The sequence below is a fragment of the Phalacrocorax carbo genome, chromosome 1 (genome assembly GCF_963921805.1).
Source record: "Phalacrocorax carbo chromosome 1, bPhaCar2.1, whole genome shotgun sequence".
Classification (NCBI taxonomy): Eukaryota; Metazoa; Chordata; class Aves; order Suliformes; family Phalacrocoracidae; genus Phalacrocorax; species Phalacrocorax carbo.
In genome coordinates, this window is record NC_087513.1 from 16,399,360 (window position 1) to 16,416,276 (window position 16,917).

Below are 16,917 nucleotides of genomic sequence, written 5' to 3' on the forward strand. Positions count from 1 at the left end.
AAATACCTTTAAAGCTTATACAGCAAGAGGTAGAATTTTGGGGTGTGCATATTTTATGTGGAAAAAAATTTTAAAAATGCATTAGAAGAACAATATGAAGGTTGCATGGTCAAGTACTCTTAAGATCAGAACTGCAAAATGTGGTCCCCTTGTATGAATATGTTATGAAATATTTTAGTTATCTATTTTCTTTCCACATGCCTCCTGCTTTAATCTGGGCACAGGATGATGCTCACTCAACAGAGGTAGTAAAAAATTTTGTCTTACCATCACTTCAGTCTTTATCCACAAGATTTATTTATTCATTCCATATTATTTAATTACAATGGCAGGAAGAATGATTCATTTCCTTATAGGGTTTTCTGTGTGTAATATCAGAGCGCTTCATCAACATTCATTCATTCACCTTCAAATATCACACTGCATAATAAGGAGATAATATTCCTAGTTTAGGGAGAGGGAAGTGAGATGAAAAAAATTAAGGCCAAGTATTTCCTTTACTTTTTGGTGCCCCATTACAGATGTGTGGGACCAGACTGTTCAGTCTTTAGTCTTTTATGATACTTCATATGTTCAGATTGCTGCTTTCACTAACTTCATTTTGCAGTTGGGACTGCTTAGCCTGTCTATAACCAAGAGTCTAGTTTATCAATGAACAGAAGAGAACGGAATTAGCAATCACGGCTGCAAATACCCTGCTAAGAGACTTGCCTGCTGCCACCAGGGATCCGGGGTAGAATCCAGTCTCCCACCTCTTAACTAACTGAAATACAAGAATGCTGAGTGCCTTGCTTCAGCCTTCTGTGCAGTTTCGATTCAGTTTCAGCTTCTGAGACAAAAGAGATATGGGGTCCACAGACATGACTCTTTCCATATGCAGCTCTTTCACCCAAGAACAGGTCCATCTGGTGCACTGCATGACAAAAAAATCTGTGTAAAAGAAATTTGCATGTGCCAGTGAAAGACTGTATCATATCACACATACATGGGGAGAAACAAAGCTTGCTCAGGCCCACACGGTTCTCACTTGAAGAGACATGATTATTTGTATTATGAGAACTTTAACAGGTAGCAATGTATGTCTGTAAAATTGATAGTTCCACTTACATAGTCAAAGATAGGCCACTTGAGCAACCAGGTACTTAACTACTGGATCTTTAAGTATAGCAAAGTATGGCTGTTCCTTAGTTATGATCAATAAACAAAACATACAATTTGGAATGAAGATGCTCAGAAACAAATGGAGAGAAAGAGAGTGTGTGTGTCTATAAATTACATATACAGACCTATATATGTATATGCATTTTCTCCTTACAGCCTTTTTTTATGACCTTGTTGCAAACTTTTATTTTTCAGATAATTAGAGAGTTTGAGAGAATTAATGTGAAAGTATACTTTGCTTCATATCAAGGTAAACATCCAAATATTTCTACTACCACTCATGCAAAGAATAAAATGAAGATGAGAAGGGATGAGAACAGATCTGTAGATGTGTCTGTGGGAGCATTTGTGCTAACAAATACGTGAATTATCACACTGATAAACATGATGGGCTGTGGTGGGACACAAAGATCGGTGGGGTTTAAAGGAAGTATAGAAAGTAAAAGTTGAGAGAAGGCTATGATCGATTGATTGATTTGGCTGTATGTTTCATTTCTGATAGTTGCAACCATGTATTCTGACATTCATTTCTTAAATTATTTCAAACTGCATTAACGTGTTATGACTTTCTTTATTCAGACAACCTTATATCTCAATTGGAACGGAGTGCCTTCTTTGATGATATTGTCAGAAAAGACATATTCTTCTTGACTGTCCATGATGCTGTGCTCTACATAAGGAAACAAATGACATACCATGACAACCAGGATCCCATATTAGAGAAGGTAAGGATATCCATTGGTATGTTTCCCTCCTTCTATCATCTAGCATTCATTCTTGCAATTTCCATTACAGCATGGCACATTTGAAAACTAGACATAGAGCTGTGTACAAATAAAGTGAGAGTCTGGTAAATTGGACAGCTTCTGTAGTACACGAATATTTTGATAGATCAAAGGAAGGGTCTGTTGACCCCAGGATCTTGTTAGTGAAAAGAACATAAGAAGCAGGACATATGGAGAACAGTTTGTCCTAAGACACATTTTCTCGTTTCTGACAACCGGCAACTTAAGAACTTCCTCAGCTGGAAGTTGCATTTGGATCATTATATTTAATCATCACAGATGGAGTTTTCTTCAATGGATCTGTCATACTCCTTTTGGAATCCCTTTACACATTTTAGCTTGACACTATCCTGTGGAGATGGGTTCTGTAATTTTAAGTGTGTTATATGACAAATATTTCCCATTTGTTTTAAGGCTGTTGGATTTCTGGATTGCTAGTTGCAATGAATAATCATTCCCTGCTCCCTTTCCCAACACTATTAATCAAAGCTGAAGAGTCCCATTCTGCTTGGTGTGAGTGTGCATGGAAGCTGTTCCACACTACTGTTCATTCCTACTGCCCTTCTCTGTGCATTTCCTAGTTGTATTCTGTGTTTTTTGAGATAACCAGAACACTCTTTTAAAGATGTGGGCCCACATTAGGAAAATGGCCTTATAATATTCTCCTGCCTTTTCATCAAAATTCCTTCCCTAGCAATCACTGTTACAGTATTATGAATAAATAGTAATTAAAATTAATATTACTGATAAATAACTAGGATGGGACCCTTATTTTCTGATAATTTTTGCATACTACTGTCTTATAGTAGAGATTAACATTTTGACAAACTATACAGCAGTTTAGAGATAGATTCTGCTTTTATTATTTTTACAAAGCCATAACTAGTTGTATGAGAAGCAGGAACAAAAGCATTTCAACTTTTAAGTTCCTTTCAGCTGAACTATGTCAACAGCTTTGTCAAGGAACAGTAAACAACACTATTGTAAGCTGTGGAAGTTATGTTAAGGTATTTCAGAGTAATAAATCCATTTCAATGATATGGACAACGCCTAACTCATCATGTTTCTTAATTTCTTTCTGCCAAGATTTCACTCATGCAGGAGTCTAAAGAACCCATAGAATTCACAGAAACAAGCGGGCCTGATGATGAACTTGATGTTCAGGAAGAGGTATGCACTTTAGAACTGAATGTGTCTATTTCTTATAGAATACTGCTGGCTTTATTCCTTTCCCTGTAGCATTGAGTCATGCTGTGAGAGGATGGCGGATGAACTGAGCCCTCAACAGTTTCCTTCTCCATAAATAAATACCCTCCCCGGGTACCTGAATGTCAGTGCTTAGTGGAGGAAGCCAAGTTTTTCTTGAGATGTAGTAGATTTTATGTGCACAAGCATCTCCTGATCTGTCAGTTTAGGACTACTTTTGCCTTCCACAGCCTTATAAATAGACTGAACACAAGTTAGATGCCTAAAAGAAGACTTGGTAAGGCTTGAGGCACCTGAGTCCGAAATTACAGTCAACCTCATGCCCCTTTCATTCCTCCTTTTAACACAGCAGACATCTTCTTGCACAATCTGAACATTTTAGAGGAGGCTGCAGCAAAGTAGTGTACTGAACATAACATGCAACAATGTGAGTCCACTGAAGCATTACCATGGTATTTTGTATTTACAGAATACTGCCAGAAAATAAAGTAGCACCTACTGCTAAAATAATGGTGCAGCACACAGGCTGCTTATTAGGAAAATAGGAGACTGGGTAAATGCCCTTTTATAGCCTGAGATGGATTAAACTAGTGATGCATGAATACCTTGGAAGCATTACAACATTCCATGTAGGTAAAGGCATGATTATTATGTGTCCCTCCTATTACGCTACTGTTTCAGAACTCCATTCTTAATTCCTGATCTAAAATGGGGTAGTGGCATGTGCTTGGCCTCTCTGCTTCAGCAGCAGGAATGGAAAAGGGCTGGACTCATGCTGTGACCCTTCTCTCTGTCATGCTCTAGCAAAATGCTGCAGCAAGGTTGCTGTGCATGTGGGACGTAGAGGTCCCTGGAGGCCAGTAGGTAAGAGGAGGTTGTGGCTGGGTAGAGGTTCTCAGCATCACCCTGCATTGTAGTTTCTGCTATAGTGTGAACACCCGTAGGAGAAGGTAAGGTCAGCTTGGAAGGCAGATGGGTGAGAGGAGAAACTAAGATCCTAAAAGCCTCTTAAACTTTATCAAGGCTTGGTAAGTAGATTGTGATACTTGGTACTCCTGATTCACCCCCTCCTTTTTTGGTTGGTACGAACATTGCAAGAGACCCAGATATTATTCTTTATCACTAATACGGGAAGAAGCACTTTCCACTCCATTGTAAGTCACAGTGCAGAAAGGAATGAAGGATTAAAAAAGCTAGAAAGACACCATTATTCTGTAACAGCAGCATTTGGGAATGTCAGGCCAAAGAGACTTGAATTCCAATTTCTATTCACACAGTTACTTAGATATTTATAATATTGTCATTAAGAAGCCAGGCACAAAACTACCAATCCAAGGTCAAAGAGCGTTCTGAGAGGTTACTGTCCTCCACCTTTATAGCCACATTTTGAAGGCAAGCGCTAGTAACCTTCAGACCTGCAGCTTCCTGACTGAATCGTCAGAGGGTAACTGCCTCAGAAGAGTTACTTTCACTGAGGCCAGGTTGAACTTGGTAGTTCCTAGTTAACACATACACAAACATTTTATTTTTCTCAGCGGGTGTGTACTCAGAACTAACCATGGCCTGTTTCTCTCCATCTTTTGAAAACCATTTCACTAGGCTATGCGCAGACTTGCTTCCTGAAGACGGACTGCTGGCACCGTCTTACCTGTGAACTCACACCAATATTTATGCACCGGTACTATATAAGCATTTTCTGCAATGAAACCAATCTTTGCACTTGAAGAAAACCCTGATTGTTTGCCTGCACAGATCTCTAGAAATCTCCAAATTTTAGCTAACATTATTCCAGAAGTATTCTGGACATTGATTCAGCAAGCACTTTTCAATACAATATACTGATAAAAATTCAGAAGACTATTATGAAAGATATACTTGGTTTTGGGACTAGTCAGGCAGAAGGTACATTACACTGTTTTACCAGCATGTTCAGGATGAAAAGCTGCTTCGTGCTCTGCCCAGGAGAGTTGAAGAGACCAAAATCTTTGGATGGCAGGCCCTTTGTTCTGTATTTGCACGATGCCTAGAGAGAGGGCAGGAGTTGCAGCTGGCCAAGGCTTTGCAATTCTAGAACATTAGTGTGAGCATATGTGCTGACAAGTCTCGAAGAATGTATTGTGATCATTTTTTCCAAGCAATGCCTTAAATTGCTGCAGGTTGTTTGATGTGACAGGTGAAACAGTCACATGAAACAGAAAATGGCACTAAACTACTATAAAACTTCAAATAGGGTAAGTTTCAGTAGAAAAGACCCTTGAATATGCATTCATTAGTTCTGTATTAATCCCATTGTAGCAAATCATGCATTACTATTAATGACCATCCCTAAAATTATACTCAGAATATTATTTTGGCTAGGATACATATCTTTCACTAAGAGGCAGATCATGTCATGAATCAGATTAACAAAAACCTTAGTCCCCAAGTACTTAATGGAATCTGTAGACAGGCTGCTACTGAGTGCAAATAAGAAAGTCAGAATGTGACCTTTTGGGTTTTTTAAAATGGAATATAGGAGTTTATTTACTTTAATGAATAGTTATATTTTTATATAGCATATTTCTTCTTTTAATATTCTACATCAAACTGCTGCTGTTCTTCCACATTTGACAGTCAATAATGCACAAGTGCAATAATTTACAAAAGATAAAGGATTTGACCTGCAAAACTTTAATCCTTGCTTTAGGACTATATAAAATAGATACACAGGAAATCAATGTTCTTACTTCTCATGAAGAAGAACTGTGTTTTGATGGAAAACAGATTGCTACCTTAATTTTTTTAGCACTACATTAATTTTTAAAATTGAAAAAAAACCCTGCATGGTGAGGGAACAGATAATAACAGAAGTGTAAGAAATGCCTGGGTATAAAATCCCTTTAAGTTTCACAATGCGGGCTACCTACCTTCAGTATATTCACATATTTAAGTTTCTTTACTTGATTATGTCAGAAAATTTTCCTGCACAGAGAAGATTTTTGCTGCAAGTAAAGTTAGTGGAAAATCTCAGGTGAAAAGCTAAGCACTAAACAAATTATTCTGTCCTAAGGACCTGAACGAACTCAATTAAAATCAATGAAAAAACCCCTATAACCTTCAGCCAGTTGGACAGTATCTTACACAGTAGGTAACAGCCCCAGACCGATGTCTTCATCCTCTCATTAAGGCCAAAACTTCAGTCCTCATGATAGTCAGTGAAGTTTCTCATTTCAAAAGCAATACAGGTTTGAGCCTAGATGATACTGATGTTCTGTCCAAGCCAGCAAAAACGGAGGTCTTTTGTATGCCACTTGTATGTCGGATTGGCATTTTCACAAGCTGAGAATTAGACATGTGTTTAAGCGGCAAATCAGACCTCCTCAAAGGGAAGTATTCATTTCTGTTTACACTAATGCTTAAGCTCAGGCTGTGATTGGACAATTCACGCTTTTAGTGCTACCTGTCCTCATTCTCTCCCGCTCCACGCACCAACCTAATGCAGGAGGTTGGCGCTTCTGTCCACATTACTGACAGAACTTGCCTATCAGGCCACGGCCCCAGCTTATACTCGCCTCAATATGAGCCGCTCTTGCCAGTGCACACAGCACCCAGTGATGGACAAGGCCAGTAACATGTTTCTCAGAAGCTGTATTGCTTTTCTAAAGTGGATGAACATCTGATATAAAAAATAAAAGTACAGTATTCTACCTAGGACTGATAAGTGAGCTTTCAGCTAATTTTTATACAGAACACATACTACGGAGAAGATGGCATAAAAAATGATAGCAGTGGATTTTTTTATTCCTCAAGAGAACATCTGCACTGTGAAGCTTGAGTATAGATTTATACTTGACAGAAGTATGGGCTTATGTTACCTTTTGAACTTTTTCCAGTTCTTGTCCATACAGGTATTTAGAAAAAGCAATTAAATATTAGTCTTCCTGCTTCCTTTCCAAATATGACATTTCAGCTGGAAGTAATTGTGATAAAGTATGATGCAATGCACTTATTCTTGGCCTGCATATTTCTTCAAGGCATGGTTGCATTTGTTCTTAATTAAACTGGCACAAAATATTCAACTTTTCCTGAAAACCAGCATTGCACACGAAGCCCACAGTTGCATAGAACAGCGAGAAGGCATTCCAACACCTCTCAGTGGGTCAGGGGTTTGCGCTTCTACATATCCATCAAAATTAAGGATACCAAAATAGTGGATTTTGCAATGAAGATAAAATTCTATACAATTTTGTACTAATTCAAACATCCGTCAGTAATGTAATTAGGCATGCTTACCTTCTTCCAGTAGAATGAAGAAGTGATATTTTTGGATGCATTTTGAATATTACTAGTCTGTCTTTGCATGTCAGGTATTAAATTTGGAGATCTATTTTAAGTTTTTTACCCTTTTAAAAAGCTTCATTTTAAAAGTAATTGTATTCATTAACTAGAAAATAAAGTTGTGCCGACTGAAAACTTGCTCCATTAAACTGCATCGTTGGTTTTTTTTTTTGTAAAAACTCTTCTCTTTGTCAATTATTATTATGGGGAAATAAAGCATGTTACCCCAGGAAGAGCATCACATTTCCCTTGGGTCTGCCTTTTGAGGAACAACAAAGGCAACAGGGAAAACCTGTTCTTTCTGGTTTGTGGCGATAAGGCAAGAAGCATTAGGCTTAAATGGCAGCTGTTGTATGTTAAGGCTATAAAGATAACGAGACATTGTCTGAACGGACACAAGATCCCAACCCTGGAGACCTTTAGTGAGTCAGTCACCAATCTGAAGTGTTTGGAGGTGCCCCTACCTTAGGGCTCTGGAAGGACTGCTTGAATCACAGAATGGTTTGGGTTGGAAGGGACATTTAGAGGTCAACTAGTCCAACCCCCTGCAGTGAACAGGGACATCTCCAACTAGATCAGCTTGCTCAGAGCCCCGTCCAACCTGACCTTGACTGTCTCCAGGGATGGGGCATCTACCACCTCTCTGGGCAACCTGTGCCAGTGTTTCACCACCCTCACTGTAGAAAATGTCTTCCTTATATCTAGTCTGAATCTACCCTCTTTTAGTTTAAAACCATGACCCCTTGTCCTGTCGCAACAGACCCTGCTAAAGAGGTTGCCCCCATCCTTCCTAGAGTCCCCCTTTAAGTATTGAAAGGCCGTAATAAGGTCTCCCCGCAGCCTTCTCTTCTCCAGGCTGAACAACCCCAACTCTCTCAGCCTGTCCTCATAGGAGAGGTGCTCCAGCCCTCAGATCACTTTTGTGGCCTCCTCTGGACCCGCTCCAACAGTTCCACGCCCTTCCTGTGCTGAGGGCTCGACAGCTGGATGGAGCACTGCAGGTGGGGTCTCACCAGAGCAGAGAGGGAGAATCACCTCCCTCGACCTGCTGTCCATGCTTCCTGTGATGCAGCCCAGGATGGGCTTGCTTGATGCCACTTTCTACCCTATAACCTATTATTTAATTGTATTTATAATCCTTTCCTTCTTTCAGCACTACAGAAGCTATGAACACAGTGCAGCATGGCTGTGTACGTGGCACACGTGGTACCCGGTACACGGGCAGCACGTCACTAAAACACACAAGATGTTACCCCAGGGCGGTTTCACACCCGCGCGGCCCCTGCGAAGCCCGCCCCGCACTGTCTGCGGGGCCCCCACGGCTCCCGCACGGACCACCGCGCGCATGCGCGCCGCACCCGCCCCCCGCCCGGAGGCAGCCGCACATAGCCGCCATCCCGGCAGGCGCCGCGGGGTCGCCGCGCCTTCTTCCCTGGGCCCATCGCGGAGACTGCGGGGAGCCAGGGGCGCACCGCTCCGCCAAGCGTCCCCCACGGGCTCCACCATGGCCTCGCTGTCCCGCGGCGGGACCACAGTGAGCGCCTCACCACGAACGCTTTCCCGCTGCGCGATTTCTCATGCCCGCCCCGCCCGTTCCGCTTCCGGCCGCGCCCTTCCGCTCCCACAGCGCCCCGCGCCGAATCATGGACCACAATGGTGAGGCGGGGAGAGGCCGGGAGGCCCGATCGTACCCGTCCCTCTCCGGGCCCGCTCCGCGCTGCCGGGCGGCGAGAGGCCGGGCGCTGGGCCGCTGGCTACGGGGCGGCGCTGGGGGCGCGGCGGGGTGCGGCCCGGCGCGGTCCGGCGCCCGGTGACGCCGGCGGGGCCCGGGCTTGCCGCCGTTCGCGCGGCGGGGCCTAGTCTGTCCCCTCAGCGCCGGGCGGGCGGGCCCGCTGCCGCCGCCCCCCCGCTCCCGCCGCCGTGCGCCCTCCGACAGCGGCGCGGGGCCCCGGTCCGCGGTGCGGCTTGCCCGGACCCCGCCGGCCCGCAGCAGGCGCGGCCGCCCTCGGCCATCGGGAGGCGGTGGCGGGGCGCTCGTCCGCCCGCCGCCTTCCCGGGATGGGGCTGGGAGGGGTGTTCTGGTGCCGCGGTCGTGCTCTGCGGAGGAGGCTCTCTCGTGTGCTTCAGTTTGGTTCCCCGGCGTTGGCACTTGGCTGGTTAGCGCGCTGGCGTGGTCTGGCGAATAGAGGAGCGGACGGGGGGCTTTGCTAGGGTGGGCTTGGCCTTTTTCTTCACCTTAGCAAAGATTGCGTTACAAATTTATACGTGTAAGGTATGGTATTTGAGCTATATTTATGAATTTTTAAAAAACGTGAAATACAAAAATAAAACTTACGTGGGCAGAGGTGACAGTTCAGGAGGATGTATCGCCTCAGAACTTCCCTAAGTGGTCTTAGCAGTTTTGGTATGTTTTTCGTATTTTTTTCTGGAATTAAGCCTGCTAGTTATTCTTACACAGATTGAAATTTATTATCCTTCCCTGAAACATGAATAACTAATAGACTTGCTAGTTTGGATTAGTTAAGCAGCTAACTCGTGTAAATATTCTTAGCTTGCAAAGTTATGTAGGGAAGACACGAACCAGACCTTAACTGTTTCCTTGTTCAATGGTCTGAATAAAGCACAAGTTTTTTGTTGTTTATTTTTTGTTTGTTGTTTTTGTTTGTTTGGGTTTTTGTTTTGGTTCATTTTTTTCAAAGTTTGTTCTAGTTATCCCTGTTTGCAAATGGATTGAGGTCTCGCAGAGACTTTTTCTAGTCTGTGATGTTGTGTTTTTGTGTGTTCTCATAGAAAGCAGGATTTCCCAACAGGTGGGAAACAGGCAGCTTTAGCCTTGTTATCTCTGATGTTCCAGGCCAGCGGTCTCTGGGGGAGCCTGGTGTCGTAGTTGTACATTTGCTGGGTCATCTGTTTAGCGAACAGGACAGCCTGAACAAAAGCAACAAATGAGCAAAAGTAAAACCAGGCTTTATTGGTTTTGCCTTTTTACATATTGTCTTCTAGAGTGAAATGTGTCAACCACAGTGCTAAGAGGAATAAATACATTTGATCTGTCAGAGGAAATTGAGGGCCTTGACTGTGAGGTAAAGTGACTGTCGGGGCACAGTCCCAATGTGAAATTTTGTTGCAGTTTGTAGTTTTGGTGGTAGGTGCGAAATAACTTAGAGCAATCCCCCTTTTTTTGCTGTTTTTCCTCCTACTTGTTGTGTGGGGTGGTTATAGGCTTTGAGGGACAGTAGTTTGCGAGGTATGGTGCAGAATGACACTAATGGGGGCCTAATTTTGGTGTCCAGATGCTACTGTGCTGTAATCCTTGGAGGCCTCAACAGTCATTCCAGGGCTGCAGTGCTGTACCAAGTGGAATGGCAGTGCTCACAGCATAACAGCTTGTGGCACACCCCCCTGAGGCTGAGTATGGCCCGCCTTGAAACACCTGTCAAAATGGCATTCTCAGTTAAAGTGAAAAGTGAGCTGGGTAGATTCACGAAGGACATAATTCTATTTGTATCTGAATGAGAAGCTCTGCAGTGGTGTAAGGTGGTTTAAGGACTTGCTGGAAGTTGAGGGAGTTGTACCTCCTTTGTTGGTGTTTCTTGTTGCAATACTCCCTCTAGATTACCCTGTGGAGCCTGTATCTACTGATGCATGTGTCAGGCTATTTCTTGCTTCCTTTGCCCTGGTACTCAGATTTCAATCTGATTAGGGAGAATTCTGTAACTAGTGGGGAACAATGACTTTCAGTTTAGCAAGGAGACTACTACATACTCTTAAGGACTGATATTTTTGTGATACTTTATGCTAAACTTCTAAGTGATATGTCAAGATGCTGGGTTAATGTGGAAACTAGTTTCCTTCTAGCTTTAATAAACTGTTTACATAAATCGTAAACGTTATATTTTCTCATAAAAATTCTCTGTTGTCGAAGTTGTACAAAGAATTGACTATTCAGTACTAGTTATGCTGTAAGAGGAGCTACATAATTAATGTTTTATTTCCTGTTGTGAAGAAATGACAGACCAGCTAACTTTTTTAAACATCTTTATTTTTTAGAACTAGATTTCCTAAAATCATGGTTGTTCCCAATACAATTTGTGACTTGACTTCTAGAAGAAATTGTATGTGAAGATACCTATTTTCTAGTGATTAAATTTGATATGTTGTATGTTGCAAGTTGTAAAAATTATTTTTCTTAAAACTTTTCCATTAATATTTAGCCTCTTTGGAAACTATGAGTTAAGTAAAGAATTACATAAACTTTTTTTTTGTATTTCATAGACAATGATTTGCAAGGAACAAATAGTTCAGGATCATTGGGTGGTCTTGATGTTCGTAGAAGAATCCCTATAAAGCTTATCTCAAAACAGACCAATAAAACCAAACCTGCGCCTCGAACTCCAAGAAATATGAACAGAATGCCTTCAAAGACACAAGCTGGTGATGAAGGTAAATTAAGATAAATGCTAGCCCTGCAGCAGGGAAGTGTATGATTCTGCAGCATTGTTCAAGGCTTTATTCAGTCTTGGAGGCTTGAAGTTCAAGATTGTAGCCAAGTGCAAAACAAATTTCAAATTTCAGGGTACTGCTGCACTCTAAGGGTTAAATGGTGCATGCTCACGAAACAGACTTACTATTTTTACTGTCCCTCTCTGTAGAATGGGCCCAGCTGATGAGAAGTGCTGTGGCATTTCTTGATGATTCAGTATAAAATGACACATGCTCTTAATAGCAGCTTGTGTCAGTTAGGAAAGCGTGTGGTTGGTTTGTGTTTTTCTTCTCTTTCTTCTTTCCACAGAAGAATTTGATTATAATGAAGAGGAGCGATATGAATGCAAAGGAGGTGAAATGTTTGGCAATCAAAGGAGATTCCCTGGACCCATCTTTTGGGACTACAAGGTAAAGTCATGGATGGGAAGTCATGAATCTTTGTTAATCTTAACCAAACTGTGGGTAGTCCTGGTAGACACCTTCTTAAATAAAAGTGCGTCAGTTGCTTTTGACTGACCGAAAATATGTTCTCTACTTTCTCACGTTTGTGGTGTTCCTACTTCCTTCTCAACAAATTCAGAAATAATGGGTGCGTTGGTAAGAATTGAACTGAGAAGTTTTAGTAATGCTGGGGTTTGTTCTCCCACCTCCTTCTCTATCCTATCAGATAAACTTGCTGGGGGAAAAGGATGATACACCGGTCCACTTCTGTGATAAGTGTGGATTGCCCATCAAAATGTATGGACGCATGGTGAGTGAAATTGTCAGTGGAAGATGCAGCCATGGTTTTCCTTTAGGTAAAGTTAGGTTTTACAGTGTCTCTGTGAGGCCTCTAGAGCTTACTGATTCTGGCAGGCCTCTGAATGCACAGCAGAAGAATATCAGGATGGAACCAGGGGCCTTTGCTGCTGAGGTATTTTTGTTCCAGCTGCCTGGCTGATTTCACTTTACCCCTGATTTAATAAAATAAGCTTGAAAATGTTAAACAAAAAATCAAAACACCGTCACCAACAAAAAACCCTTCAAGTTCAATGGGCCTTACACAGCTTTAAAAACAAGCTCTTCATCTCAATTAAAGACTTGCAACGAAGTTAGAAACACTGTTCACTTTTATGTCCCTTTAAAATTAGTGTAATGAAATCCCTGAGATTAATTTAGATTTATAAGTGTGAAGTAACAAGCTTCAGGGTCTGACTTACGTAGTACTTTTAAAACTTTCCTTCCTTGCCAGCAAGACAAGTGTAATTAGATTGCCTGTGCAGCTTCTGTAAATGTTCAGTGTTGGTGTTACTGCAAGACTTGAACTTTTGCCTATACGTTTTTGCCAACTCTAAAAAACCCAAACAAACTTACCCCGAAAAATCCCAAACTCAGCATAAGCCATTTTAGAAAGTTTCTGTGCAGAGATGCTGTAAACTGCCAGCTACCACTGTGTCCATTCACCTCACAGGTAACTTAGTTACTTCTATTATTAGAAATTGTGTGCTGGAGGGAGGAACTGTATTGTGCAAAATGACATATATATCTATACAATATCTTAACATTTTTTGTCTCTAGATACCTTGCAAGCATGTTTTCTGCTATGATTGTGCTATACTACATGAGAAAAAGGGAGACAAGATGTGTCCTGGGTAAGTTATTTCAAGATCTATTGTTAAAGGAAATGTGGGAAAGTAATTTCAATATCTTATTTCAGACACTGTATTAACATGGTTCTTATTTGTGCACGTTTAGTAGAGGCAGTGGGGTACTTTCTACTACACCACTTGATTATAGTTTTGTATCCCATATTTTGGGGTTGTAAGAGATCCGTGTTTACTGTGCTGTTTAAGTATTTGTGTAGATAACCTGCTATTGCTCTAATCTGAAAAGGAATAAATGGCAGTTTAGTTACTTAGAGTGACTTTGATAAGTCTTAATGCACAGAAGGAATTTGTGAGAGAGAGGGATGCTATTCATAAATTTCCACCTCATTAAATCTTTTTGTTCTTTCATAGTCGTGTTTGGAGACTGAAAAACTAGATAAACTTCAAAATCAATGAAATGTTTCTTTTATTGCTACATTGGGGAAAAAAATGTTGGTTCAAATTTGAGTAATTATGGTGAACTGGTTGACTTTTAACAAAAAAAATAAAAACAGATTGAGCTCTCTGACAATAAACCAATGTTTGATCTTCTGATTTAGCTGTAATGAACCTGTGCAGCGAATCGAGCAGTGTGTCCGAGGGTCTCTCTTCATGTGTAGCATTGTTCAAGGGTGCAAGAGAACTTACCTGTCACAGAGGGACTTACAAGCTCACATCAACCACCGTCATATGAGAGCTGGAAAGCCAGTGACTCGTCCTCCGATTGAACCTGTACATCCTCCAATTGCCCCACCACCTGCCGAAATTCCTGAGCGATTCATAATGCCACCTGAGAAACACCATATGAGCCACATTCCACCAAAGCAGCACATCATGATGCCACCACCTCCTTTACAGCACGTGCCACACGAGCACTATAACCAGCCGCACGAAGACATTCGTGCGCCTCCTGCAGAGATGTCAATGGCTCCGCCACCACCTCGCCCAGTCAGTCAGGACACCTTCCGCATTTCAACAAGAAAACACAGCAACTTAATAACTGTCCCTATTCAGGATGATTCGAATTCAGGTGCTCGAGAACCACCTCCACCAGCCCCTGCACCTGCTCATCATCATCCCGAATACCAGGGCCAACCAGTGGTATCGCACCCTCACCATATTATGCCTCCACAGCAACATTATGCACCGCCCCCACCACCACCTCCGCCAATAAGCCATCCACTGCAGCATCCTCCCCAGGCAGCAGGTACTCCTCACATGGTGTATAGCCAAGCTCCTCCGCCACCAATGACCTCTGCTCCTCCTCCGATAACCCCACCACCGGGACATATAATTGCCCAGATGCCACCATATATGAATCATCCTCCTCCAGGACCTCCCCCTCCTCAGCATGGAGGCCCACCTGTAAATGTAAACGCACCTCCTCCCCATCACTATAATCCCAACTCTTTGCCACAGTTCAGTGAAGATCAAGGAACTCTTAGCCCTCCTTTCACACAGCCCGGGGGAATGAGTCCAGGGATATGGCCAGCTCCAAGGGGCCCGCCTCCACCTCCAAGGATGCAAGGGCCTCCTGCTCAGGCCCCGCTTCCTGGACCACACCACCCTGACCAAGCCAGATACAGACCCTATTACCAATGATACAAGTGATTATATGAATAGAGTGCTATGAAAAGGATAAGACTATATACAACAGCCTTTTAATTAATTGTTTTGGGGTTATTCTGTTGTGGTTTTTTAAAATATTGTAATTTTGACTGTAAGGCATTTTGGGGTTCGAATCTTAAATGATTTTTAAGCCTTGGCTGTAGGAGTCTGACTTAAAATATTCTCTAGTGCTAAAACAAGTGGCTTAGTAGACCACGATTGCATTTTAACAGAACTTCTGTCTCTAGCGTGGCTAGATTGTCCTAAGAACACTTGTAATATTATTTCCTGGAGAAAATGAACACGTGTTGTACCATTCTGAATATTGTTTTTGTTAAATCCAGTGTTTAGTTTCACTTGTGATATGTTTTTGTTAACCTGTGTACAATAATTAAATTGAAATATGGTCGTAAAAGTGGTGGGTTTTTATATGACGTTAACACAGACATAGTTCTGGGACACCATTTCAGCACTAATACTTTCCAAATGGGCAGCGTAATGAAATATTAAGAGAACTTTAATATTTCTACTACTAACGGTTACCACTACTTATAACAAATTCGGGCTATGGTGAGCTCATGGCACTAGGAATCAGATGTAGAATACTGCATTTTGGCTTTTTCTTTTTTTTCCTTTAAATTTTTGCAGCAAGATACATTTATCAGAAATACAGCTTTGGGCATGAAATGAAACCGTGTAATAATGTATTGTGGGTTTTGGTGTTTTTTTGGGGGTTTTGGGGATTGAGTTTTTCGGTTTTGTTTGTTTGCTTTAAAGCTAATTTTGGTTGAGAAGGCTCTGTTTACGTGTACGCTACTCACTGGAGTTGAATTCAAACTATTGTGTTTACCTATGGTTGTGTTTGCATGGAAGTGGCTGTGAATTGGCTTGCCCTGTCTGAGAAGCAGATGATTTTTGATAGGGAAGTGGTGTTTGCCTCTGTCACCTTCTATAATATGTACAGTAGGAAAACTTCCCATTTGGATAACCTGAAAGAAGTGATCTGAAATCCCGTATGTTGATATAAAGAAATAAAAAGCTATACATCCTCTATCTGTTTTGATTTTGTGATATAGAGTTAATTGAACAGGCAATACTTAGGTGTTCTGGTTTGCCTTTTTTAAAAAAAAGTAGCAATATAAGCAGGCCCTCAGGTCTGTTTTGGCCCCAAATTTATGTTTTATAAGCATACTTTTAAAGAGAAATACAATATAGAAAATGAGAGTGTCTTTTTTTGCTTAGTGCAGCTGGTAGCAGAACCAGACAAGACAGCGCTGTCTGTTGTTCGGAGTGCTTATCTTTGCATTTCTGATCAATGTTAGTGCTGAACCTTTGTTTTTTCAAAATGCCACATTTCTAGCAGTAGTGCTTTTAGATGAAGAAATCCTCTGGGTTTTTTCTAAGGTTTGTAATTTCCTACTGTTCCTGAATAATCTGAACGATCTTAAAGCCTCAGTGTTACTGTTTAGTTTGTAAACCGCTTTTCCTGCCTCGTAAGTGTTAAGTTGAGGAAGGAGCTTTGGTGGCGTAACATTCCAGATTTTTTAATTTTACATATAAACTGCATATTTTTAATTACCAGAGCAAGGGCTCTTTAGATTTACTCTGTCCTTGACTGGCATTGATTTCCTTGTGACCATGGGCAAATCTTTTAGACTACCTTTTGAAGAGACACTTCTTCAGAGATGTGCAAATACATTCTGAGATACACAAATCGCCAGTAAGCGTCA

At 41.7% G+C, this 16,917-nt stretch overlaps 2 protein-coding genes and 1 long non-coding RNA gene across 11 annotated transcripts in view; 2 read left to right on the forward strand and 1 right to left on the reverse strand.

Annotated features, from left to right (window-relative positions):
• SLC26A4 (solute carrier family 26 member 4) overlaps nucleotides 1-4,828 on the forward strand; it is a 23,405-nt gene extending 18,577 nt beyond the window's left edge. Inside the window, exons 17-20 of the mRNA XM_064445078.1 lie at nucleotides 1,357-1,411; nucleotides 1,741-1,886; nucleotides 3,033-3,116; nucleotides 4,752-4,828. Coding sequence (XP_064301148.1) covers nucleotides 1,357-1,411; nucleotides 1,741-1,886; nucleotides 3,033-3,116; nucleotides 4,752-4,775 — 309 coding nt within the window. The 3' untranslated portion in view covers nucleotides 4,776-4,828. The remainder of the gene's footprint in view (nucleotides 1-1,356; nucleotides 1,412-1,740; nucleotides 1,887-3,032; nucleotides 3,117-4,751) is intronic.
• The window catches only part of LOC135312133 (uncharacterized), a 14,668-nt gene extending 5,591 nt beyond the window's left edge, over nucleotides 1-9,077 (reverse strand). For 2 of the 6 annotated variants that reach the window (XR_010371809.1, XR_010371814.1), the window contains exon 1: nucleotides 268-1,752. This is a non-coding gene — a long non-coding RNA (uncharacterized LOC135312133). Of the gene's footprint in view, nucleotides 1-267; nucleotides 1,860-8,972 lie in introns of those variants that run through there. The other 4 variants (XR_010371806.1, XR_010371801.1, XR_010371802.1 and 1 more) reach the window with 4 other exon arrangements.
• Nucleotides 9,041-16,238, forward strand: CBLL1 (Cbl proto-oncogene like 1). 4 transcript variants are annotated; one of them, XM_064445089.1, is made up of 6 exons: nucleotides 9,041-9,125; nucleotides 11,745-11,912; nucleotides 12,262-12,362; nucleotides 12,622-12,705; nucleotides 13,512-13,585; nucleotides 14,140-16,238. In XM_064445089.1, exons 1-6 carry the CDS (start codon nucleotides 9,047-9,049, stop codon nucleotides 15,179-15,181), a joined length of 1,548 nt encoding a protein of 515 aa, XP_064301159.1. In that variant the 5' UTR covers nucleotides 9,041-9,046; the 3' UTR covers nucleotides 15,182-16,238. The 4 variants fall into 4 exon arrangements, with proteins under 4 accessions (XP_064301159.1, XP_064301168.1, XP_064301180.1 ...); XM_064445098.1 differs by having other exon boundaries at nucleotides 12,265-12,362; XM_064445110.1 differs by lacking the exon at nucleotides 9,041-9,125 and adding an exon at nucleotides 9,136-9,741.
• The last annotated feature ends 679 nt before the right edge of the window (nucleotides 16,239-16,917 follow it).